At 37.7% G+C, this 10,326-nt stretch overlaps 2 protein-coding genes across 2 annotated transcripts in view; both read right to left on the minus strand.

Moving 5' to 3' along the window:
- Nucleotides 1-79: 79 nt before the first annotated feature.
- tmem17 (transmembrane protein 17) lies at nt 80-4,867 on the minus strand. The gene is made up of 5 exons (XM_051689426.1): nt 4,715-4,867; nt 4,168-4,271; nt 3,952-4,065; nt 299-442; nt 80-213 (listed from the first exon to the last, which is right to left on the minus strand). The coding sequence occupies exons 1-5, from the start codon at nt 4,827-4,829 to the stop codon at nt 115-117; spliced, it is 576 nt and encodes a 191-aa protein (XP_051545386.1). The 5' UTR covers nt 4,830-4,867; the 3' UTR covers nt 80-114.
- A 2,757-nt stretch (nt 4,868-7,624) lies between these two features.
- The window catches only part of slc15a5 (solute carrier family 15 member 5), a 6,948-nt gene continuing 4,246 nt past the window's right edge, over nt 7,625-10,326 (minus strand). Inside the window, exons 4-9 of the mRNA XM_051689424.1 lie at nt 10,117-10,326; nt 9,853-10,039; nt 9,234-9,422; nt 8,154-8,285; nt 7,882-7,990; nt 7,625-7,769 (exon numbers count right to left, since the gene is read on the minus strand). The exon at nt 10,117-10,326 is cut by the window's right edge and continues 11 nt beyond it. Of these exons, the coding sequence (XP_051545384.1) occupies nt 7,625-7,769; nt 7,882-7,990; nt 8,154-8,285; nt 9,234-9,422; nt 9,853-10,039; nt 10,117-10,326 (972 nt within the window). The remainder of the gene's footprint in view (nt 7,770-7,881; nt 7,991-8,153; nt 8,286-9,233; nt 9,423-9,852; nt 10,040-10,116) is intronic.

The raw sequence follows: 10,326 nt of genomic DNA on the forward strand, positions 1-10,326 counted from the left end.
CAGTGACAGGCAATTGTCCATTAATATGTTTCTTAAATAAAACTGATAATTGTGGTCCTCTTTGTGTTATAACAAAGAACATTCGATTAAGCCCACCAGTAAAGCTGTCTCTTGTTATGTTCTTAGTTCTTGTATCCCATCAAACTGCTGTAAATGAAAGCGACTTTCAGTGTGTCTGACCATTGCACGCAAGGCAGCAAAGCCAAAAAGAGCCTGAAACAAAGCAATATTCATTCTTTCAGTATTTACAGAGAAATGTACATTTCATATGAACAAATATAAATACCCTTTTTCGTACCTCTGCAAAGATAAACAATGCCAGTATTATATGAACTCCTCTCTCCAGAGGTTGAATGAGTACAGCCTCATTGAAGAGCTGGAACAGAATCAAGGGAAACTGGAGCAGGAGAGTCAATAGCCAAAATCCAGCCAGTTCTGGAACCTAAAGTTGAGAGATACATTATGGGATCAAGCATGATTACATAATATTATATTACACTCACTGAGCACTTTATTAGGAACACCTGTACACCTACTTATTCAAACGATTATCAGCCAATTGTGTGGCAGCAGTGCAATGCATAAAGTCATGCAGATATGGGTCAAGAGCTTCAGTTAATGTTCACATCAACCATCAGAATGGGGAAAAAATGTGATCTTAGTAATTTCGACCTTGGCATGATTGTTAGTGCCAGACGGGCTGGTTTGAGTATTTCTGTAACTGCTGATCTCCTGGGATTTTCATGAGCAACAGTCTCTAGAGTTTACTCAGAGTGGGCCTCATTCATGAAACTTTCGTAAATACAGATGCATCTCAATAAATTAGAATGTCGTGGAAAAGTTCATTTTTTCAGTAATTCAACTCAAATTGTGAAACTCGTGTATTAAATAAATTCAGTGCACACAGACTGAAGTAGTTTAAGTCTTTGGTTCTTTTAATTGTGATGATTTTGGCTCACATTTAACAAAAACCCACCAATTCACTATCTCAAAAAATTAGAATACATCATAAGACCAATAAAAAAAACATTTTTAGTGAATTGTTGGCCTTCTGGAAAGTATGTTCATTTACTGTATATGTACTCAATACTTGGTAGGGGCTCCTTTTGCTTTAATGACTGCCTCAATTCGGCGTGGCATGGAGGTGATCAGTTTGTGGCACTGCTGAGGTGGTATGGAAGCCCAGGTTTCTTTGACAGTGGCCTTCAGCTCATCTGCATTTTTTGGTGTCTTGTTTCTCATTTTCCTCTTGACAATACCCCATAGATTCTCTATGGGGTTCAGGTCTGGTGAGTTTACTGGCCAGTCAAGCACACGAACACCATGGTCATTTAACCAACTTTTGGTGCTTTTGGCAGTGTGGGCAGGTGCCAAATCCTGCTGGAAAATGAAATCAGCATCTTTAAAAAGCTGGTCAGCAGAAGGAAGCATGACGTGCTCCAAAATTTCTTGGTAAACGGGTGCAGTGACTTTGGTTTTCAAAAAACACAATGGACCTACACCAGCAGATGACATTGCACCCCAAATCATCACAGACTGTGGAAACTTAACATTGGACTTGCAACTTGGGGCTATGAGCTTCTCCACCCTTCCTCCAGACTCTAGGACCTTGGTTTCCAAATGAAATACAAAACTTGCTCTCATCTGAAAAGAGGACTTTGGAACACTGGGCAACAGTCCAGTTCTTCTCCTTAGCCCAGGTAAGACGCCTCTGACGTTGTCTGTGGTTCAGGAGTGGCTTAACAAGAGGAATACGACAACTGTAGCCAAATTCCTTGACACGTCTGTGTGTGGTGGCTCTTGATGCCTTGACCCCAGCCTCAGTCCATTCCTTGTGAAGTTCACCCAAATTCTTGAATCGATTTTGCTTGACAATCATAAGGCTGCGGTTCTCTCGGTTGGTTGTGCATCTTTTTCTTCCACACTTTTTCCTTCCACTCAACTTTCTGTTAACATGCTTGGATACAGCACTCTGTGAACAGCCAGCTTCTTTGGCAATGAATGTTTGTGGCTTACCCTCCTTGTGAAGGGTGTCAATGATTGTCTTCTGGACAACTGTCAGATCAGCAGTCTTCCCCATGATTGTGTAGCCTAGTGAACCAAACTGAGAGACCATTTTGAAGGCTCAGGAAACCTTTGCAGGTGTTTTGAGTTGATTAGCTGATTGGCATGTCACCATATTCTAATTTTTGAGATAGTGAATTGGTGGGTTTTTGTTAAATGTGAGCTAAAATCATCACAATTAAAAGAACCAAAGACTTAAACTACTTCAGTCTGTGTGCATTGAATTTATTTAATACACGAGTTTCATAATTTGAGTTGAATTACTGAAATAAATGAACTTTTCCACGACATTCTAATTTATTGAGATGCACCTGTATATGAGTAATTTGCACGTAAATTGGACCTTCCTGAAAACTTTACACCGGATTCACAAACGCATCATCCCCCCCAGATTTTTTAGTAAAACGTGTGTATGTTAGTGAATTAAAAACATTCGTAAATAGGGGCCGTGTGCACGTTCATTCATAATTATCATAATCCACGCCCAATGAAAACGCCATATAAGGAAGGAACCAGACTCACTAGTAAATGCTGTTAACATCTATGTTTAACAGTAATGAAATCATTTTTATGAATGAAGTAAATTCACATTGTAAAATTTTAATTTAGCAGGCACAAGTCTAAAAGAAAGTGAGGACTAACTTAGCAATTGCATGTTTTTCTGTCATATGATGCTATTTTGTGAATCCAACAGTTCAAGAATTAAATAAAAATGGTTTGACATGAGTGTAAAAAGTGTTCAGTTCATGCCAGGAGGATGACGTCCATCACCATTAACCTTCTCCGGCTCTGTTGAGCGCATTGCCAGCATCATCTTTGAAATTTCTCGGGTAAATCATGATGGTAATAGGCTACTTGCAACTGGAAGAATCTTCAGAGAAATTAATGCCCGAATGCCTGAAGAAGGTCTTTGACCGAAACGCTATATGATATAAAAATATTTAAAGCTATGCAACAATGTACAGGCTTTTTCTATTTTTTTCCCTCCATTGTATTGGGTACGCACCTGTCTGCGATGTGTTTATTTATAGGTTTAACAGCATTAGCATTGACTATACGTTATCAACTGAACGCGGTAATTACAGATGCCATGAAACCTAAATTACAGAGCTTATATCAAATAAAAAAACAGCTGTCCAACCAGTCAAGTTAAAAGGCATTCATTTCTTCGAGAAAAATCAAGCACTTCTGCTGGAAAATGATAAGCAGAGCTGGAAAAAAATTAGACTTAATCAGTAAATAAACGTTTCTTAATAAGTATAGGCTATGGTTTAAAAAGATAACAAAGCTTTTTTTCCTCTTTTCTTTTTCAATAATTTTTTATGGTTAATTTCACTAATTTAATTATCATTTGATTTTTTTGTGAATTATTTAATTCAAAATGAAGTCATGACAGTTTGTCTGAAAGAACACAACACGTTCAGATGTCTTAGGCATGATTTACACATGGTCGGGAGCAGGTGCAAGTTTTGTTCATACCAACTAACGTTTTGAAAATATGAAAAATTTTATGAATCAGAGAATTTACGTCAGAATGACTTTACGAATGATTTACACAAAAATTTATTCTGCTCATGTTTCATGAATGAGGCCAAATGGTGCCAAAAACAAAAAACATCCAGTGAGTGGCAGTTCTGTGTTCGGAAACACCTTGTTGAGGAGAGAGGTCAGCAGAGAATGACCAGACTGGTTCAAGCTGACAGAAAGGCTACGGTAACTCAGATAACCACTCTGTACAATTGTAGTGAGCAGAACAGCAGCTCAGAATGCACAACACATCGTACCTTGAGGCGGATGGGCTACAACAGCAGAAGACCACGTCGGGAACTTTATTAGGAGTTCCTAATTAAGTGCTCAGTGAATGTATACGATATTTTCCTAGATTACCTTTTCTTGTAGATTTCCAACATTGCCCAGATAGAGCCTGATGGCCTCAATCAGTGTCATTAAAATAAGGATAGTGATCAGGATGAACTTGTAGTAATCTGCAAGGGCTGGGTACTAGATGAAAAAGGATATTTATTTGTTATTAATAATTCAGAACATTAAAAATGTTCTAAAAAAAAAAAAAAAAAAAAAAACTGAAATATCAGAGAAAATTACCTTGAGCTGCAGCATCACAACCTCACTGATCCACCAGAAAGGAAAGAACCACATGTTAAAGTGCAGTGCCATCTGAAGAGGGAGACTGGATATCACATCTTTATCTAGTGAATTAAAGTGGAGAAGTGAACGTTGTGAGACCCTAAACAAACTGGATGTGTAACAATGAGCGTAATACAGTGTCTGTGTCTCGAAACCTACTGAGCTGCCTATCTAGACAGCATCTTTAGCCATTTTAGGCGTGTGAAGCACTTTCGACCATCATATGCGTCAGAATGCCCTGATCCCTCAAGATGCTATCTAGGTAGTCAGCGCGCGAGGATTTGAAACACCGCCAAATTTAGCTACACACTCTACCGTTTAACAGTGTTTTAAAGCATTACTAAATCTGCAAATTACATAGCTAAAATGCGCAATGACATGTGAATACAAGATAACTCATAATATAACTTCGTAAATACAATAACTAGGCTAACCAGATGAATTAGCCCAGCCGCTAACAGCTCAAAACAAAGTGAACGCGTTTAGATAACGTAAACGCCCTTACTCTGGTTAAGAAAATTAGCGTGCTCGTCGGGAAAGGGGTGTGTAAGGCTTTGGTCCACAAAAACAGTTCTGGAGAAATCCCCCAGCCGCCTCCGTATGGGTTCAGGCAGATCCATGTTGAAGTAGACTAGAGGAACTGACGCGAGTCCGTAGCAACGCAGGCGTCGGACGGTTGCGAAGGTCCAGCTGTGTGACGGAGGTGTTTTTTCACTCTCACACGGCACAGATGCATTTAGGATGTATTAACCCGTTTTTGGTGAAGAAGGAAGGTAAATTATGTGAGTGTAAGTTCTACCTTGAGTTTAAAGCAGTAATAGGATATATTTATACAAGATAAAATAAGTAATGGCCTCAATAACAACAATAATCTTCATCTATTAACATAAAATTATCCGTTTAGCTGGTCACAGGTGGTTTTAGAGGGCCTGATCAAGCTGGTCTCGGTTGGTTTTAAGGGGGCTTGCGGTATTTTTATGGGGCTATTTTTGTTTCATATTAACATACAAATGAAAAGAGATTCACAAATAGAAAGTTGGTTCTCAAATAAAATTTAATAAGATCCACAAATAAATGTAAGTTTCACAAAAATTAAATTAATTCACAAATAAAAAGAATGAGATTTATAAATATATGTTAGAGGAGTTTCACAAAAATAAAGTGAATTCACAAATAAATAAAATGAGATTTGCAAAAAAAAAAAAAAAAAAAAAAAAATATATATATATATATATATATATATATATATATATATATATATATATATATATATATACGCTATATTGCCAAAAGTATTCGCTCACCCATCCAAATAATTGAATTCAGGTGTTCCAATCACTTCCATGGCCACAGGTGTATAAAATGAAGCACCTAGGCATGCAGACTTCTTCTACAAACATTTGTGAAAGAATGGGCCGCTCTCAGGAGCTCAGTGAATTCCAGCGTGGTACTGTGATAGGATGCCACCTGTGCAACAAGTCCAGTCGTGAAATTTCCTTGCTACTAAATATTCCACAGTCAACTGTCAGTGGTATTATAACAAAGTGGAAGCGATTGGGAATGACGGCAACTCAGCCACGAAGTGGTAGGCCACGTAAAATGACAGAGCGGGGTCAGCGGATGCTGAGGCGCATAGTGCGCAGAGGTCGACAACTTTCTGCAAAGTCAATCGCTACAGACCTCCAAAGTTCATGTGGCCTTCAGATTAGCTCAAGAACAGTGCATAGAGAGCTTCATGGAATGGGTTTCCATGGCTGAGCAGCTGCATCCAAGCCATACATCACCAAGTGCAATGCAAAGAGTCGGATGCAGTGGTGTAAAGCACGCCGCCACTGGACTCTAGAGCCTTTGGGATGAATTAGAGCGAAGACTGCGAGCCAGGCCTTCTCGTCCAACATCAGTGTCTGACCTCACAAATGCGCTTCTGGAAGAATGGTCAAAAATTCCCATAAACACACTCCTAAACCTTGTGGAAAGCCTTCCCAGAAGAGTTGAAGCTGTTATAGCTGCAAAGGGTGGGCCGACGTCATATTAAACCCTATGGATTAAGAATGGGATGTCACTTAAGTTCATATGCGTCTAAAGGCAGATGAGCGAATACTTTTGGCAATATAGTGTATATATAGTTACAAATATGTTTTTTAACTCACAAACACAACTCTGTCCAGCATTCATTTGTGAATCACACGCATTTATTTGTGGATCGTTTCCTGTGCATTTGCGGATCGCTACGCATTTGTCGATTTTTTTAAACAAGTCTAGCATCAAGATGTGCACACAAATCTACAAATAGGTGGACTCCACCCATCGTCTACTCAAGCCAATCAGATAACGGCCACATTAATTGGACCAAACGTGCGGGTGAGGAAGCGATTCACAAATACATGCGCATGATTCACAAATTAATGCTGGACAGAGTTGTGTTTGTGAGTTAAAAAACATATTTGTAAATAATTTTTTTATTTGCAAATCTCATTCTTTTTATTTGTGAAACTCTTTAAATTTTTTTGTGGATCTCATTCAATTTATTTGTGAACCAACTTTCTATTTGTGAATCTCTTTCCATTTGTATGTTAATATGCAACAATTCCATCTCCATGTATTTTTAAGCTGGTCTGGTTTTAAATCAAGCTCAATCAACAGCATTTGTGGCATAATGTTGCAAAAATCTGGGTCACAGTGAGGCACTTACAGCTGAAGTGAATGGGGCCAATCTTTAAATGATAAAAACTATGTTTTAAACAACTTTACAGCTCAAATAATACATGAGTTTTAATTGAAAAATTAATGTGCTTTTTTTTTTTTTTTAAATAAAATTATAAGCTTCACATTTCAGTCTTTAAACAATAAAAAAATTGACCCCATTCACCTCCAATGTATACGTTTTTTTTTTTAAAGAAAAGGAAGGACGAGTTTAATTATTATTATTATTATATATATTTTAGTGGTAATCAACATTATGCCACAAATGCTGTAGATTGAGCTTAACTGGTATTGAACTCGGAATATTCCGGCAAATCATTTTAGGCTGGTTTAAGATGTTTTTTTCTGCAGGGATGGTACTTAAATCTTTTAATTTTTTAATTTTTTGCACAATGGCATTCTTTGAAGTACTATGTAAATACCACAGTAGTACCATCTGATACCATGGTACAACCACAGTACTTTTTTGTAAGAGGCATCATCAACAACAAATATTCATAATCATAATCATTATAATCTCTTTGATAATGAGTTATTAACATATAAGCTATATCATAAAATAACTTTATTTTGTCTGCAAGAATCTCTAATACATTCACATCAGCATTATTTACTGCTATTACTCTAGTTCCAAGCAAGGAAATTCAATGTTCAGTTAAAAGTCTCTCTCTTGTGTAACGCCAGCGTTACAGGTTCTATATGAATGGTGAAGTCACAGGACAGTTTCCATGGAGGATAATGTTTCAGAGCGTTCCACTGTGTCGTAGAAGCGGAGACAGGTCTTATACTGGAGGAGTTTCTCAGACAGGTGACTTTGTCCTGCACCGCTACTCAGCTCCACACTCAAATCTGTGTACCTGTCAAATATGACACAGCATTGTAAAGATTTACTTGTCAATTGTTTAAAAACTTTATCCATTCATCAGTATGTATAATTATGTCATAGTGTATTCAGAGATTGAACTGTACCTCTGTGATATTCTCCAAAACACCAGTGTGTTTATGGCCATTAATGTGGCCAGTGTAAAGAAAAATCTCTCCATGTTGCCACTGCTAAGGTTATTCGGATAAAAGTTTCCTGCGATCATAAATTAAGATTTTTTATATGAAATATGAGTTCAAGCTTTGACACTTAGTATATTAATATTATTAAAACTTATTTTTAAGTTAAATGACAAAACAGTTTTCACTTTTAGCACCAGAATAGAATTGTCACATTTCTAAGTGTGAAGTATTTTTACCTCCTGACACAAAATAAAAGAAGTGAATAAGGAAAGCCCCTAGGAAGCAGCCACCTCCATATGAGAGGGTCAGAAAATGCATGGAGACGCCTCTAAGGTTGCTGGGTGTCAGACAGAAAGAGATGAGAGAGCCTGAGCAGAGGAATAAGAGAGAGGAGTGAGTCCTGTGAACCTTGTAATGTTCCTGGCACACAGAAAGAAAATTATACTTTCTTAAAGTTTAGTTTAATAATTTATAAAGCACATTTAAAAACAACAGGAGTTCAGCAAAGTGCTGTACAATGCAGAATAAATTAACATACAAAGGCAATAACAATAGTAATAGAAACAAACAAACAATATTCTAAAATATTCCAAAATTATTCTTATACTTAAATCTTAAATTCTTAAAAGTGCACTCAGTCATTTTTTCCTCATTAAAAAAGTTTAACTCCTAAAGACATGAATTTGTAATTTTGCAATATATGGAGGAAATCATGACCACTCACATTAAAATGAAGACTCCAGTCATATCAGTAACCTTACATAAAAGCTGATTTATTCTACATGGAGAGGGTCCACACATGGGGGCTGCCATGTAAGAATCACATGACCAGCCAAATACTACTCGATTAATCTCAGTAAGCATCTTGTTATTTGACACTTTCACTCATTGATTGTAAAATAATGTTATTTTTAAACTCATTGATGAAGTAATCATGGCTGACTTGTGAATGCTACATTTCTACAATGGCATCTGAAATGGAAAACTACTGATTTTAAATTATGCTGCATCCAAGCCACTAGGTGTCAGTGTAAGTCTAAGATGACACAAAACAACAGTTACTGAGTGCACCTTTAACACTTAAAAGTACTTAAAACACTTAAAATGTGCTGTTCACTCCTATGGAATTTAATCAATGACATAATGGCAAGAATCATAACAAATTGGTTTAGTGAGGACACATTATCCTCAATCTTCTCTCTGTTTTTTTGTCTGGATTGACATGTCTGCATGTTTAATTAGCATATGGTGTAACTGGTTGGTAGAACATCTATATCATGGAAATATTTTTTGCAAAGTTAATTGAAAACTCTTACATGCTGGCATCACAAAGGCCTCTGCCACACCCAGTAAAATATACTGGGGTGTAAGCTGGAAACAAGTCATAGAGGACACTTGCAGGACTTTTCCCGATATCGTCTGTTCCACCTGTTGGTAATCCTTCCTGTGAATCTCGGAGATCCCTGCCAGTAGTGCAGAGAGGGTTGCACAAGCATGGCCCATAGCTGTGGGAAATTAAATAAAAGTGTACAAACTGTACTTGAGATACTTGAGGCACAATTTGGAATTTCTCAGATTGCCACACTGCTGCAAAAATGTGGAGAACCTCTAGGAACCTTTTCAAAAAGAACAGTTACATGATGGAACCCGTAAGTTCTTGCAAGAACTCCGAAGACTGCCAACGGTTCTTACCATAACCCCAATGGAAATGTTTTGAGGCTCTTAATGTATTGAAGTTCCTTGAGGACACAATAGGATTTGTGAGGCATCTTCAAATGGGTGCTTAGAGGTTCTTCAGCTGGTTCCATTAGTGTGGCAAGTTGCAACCTCAAATGGTGCATTAAATATCTTTTAATGTTTACAGTGGGCTAATGATATGAATATTAACATAAGCTTGAGAAGAAAAGTTCACTCGATTGCAGCTGGGATGCTCACTTATAAATGTGGCTGGTGAGGGAAGTCTTTTTTTTGCGGACTGGTAGCAGGTGTTCATAAGCTCCAGCAGTGGTGCTAAGAACAACACAGGAAGAATACTGATCACCTTCATTACTGCTACTGGCAGGAGAAAGCCATTGAATTTCAAGTTTGAATGCATCGTCTGCAGATAATAGCCCGACGGAATCTGCTAAAAGAGGAAATGTTGACAGGCACAGAAAGATGGAGGAATAGAAAAAGCATTGCCTAATCTGTCTTACTTACCTGAGTAATGCAAGCTCGATATAGAAGCTGAAGTCCAAAGAGAGGAAACAGTTTGACCAGTATCTTGACGTTTTCCACAATGGTCTCACTGTAACGACCCCCATTGTTTTCTTTGGCACGATCTAGCCAGTTGGCTACATCTCCACTCAAATGACGGTATTGGAGGCAACACATTTTTAGAGAATTCAGGAAAACTCCCAGTGTCGTCAG

The sequence above is a fragment of the Myxocyprinus asiaticus genome, chromosome 46 (genome assembly GCF_019703515.2).
Source record: "Myxocyprinus asiaticus isolate MX2 ecotype Aquarium Trade chromosome 46, UBuf_Myxa_2, whole genome shotgun sequence".
NCBI lineage: Eukaryota > Metazoa > Chordata > Actinopteri > Cypriniformes > Catostomidae > Myxocyprinus > Myxocyprinus asiaticus.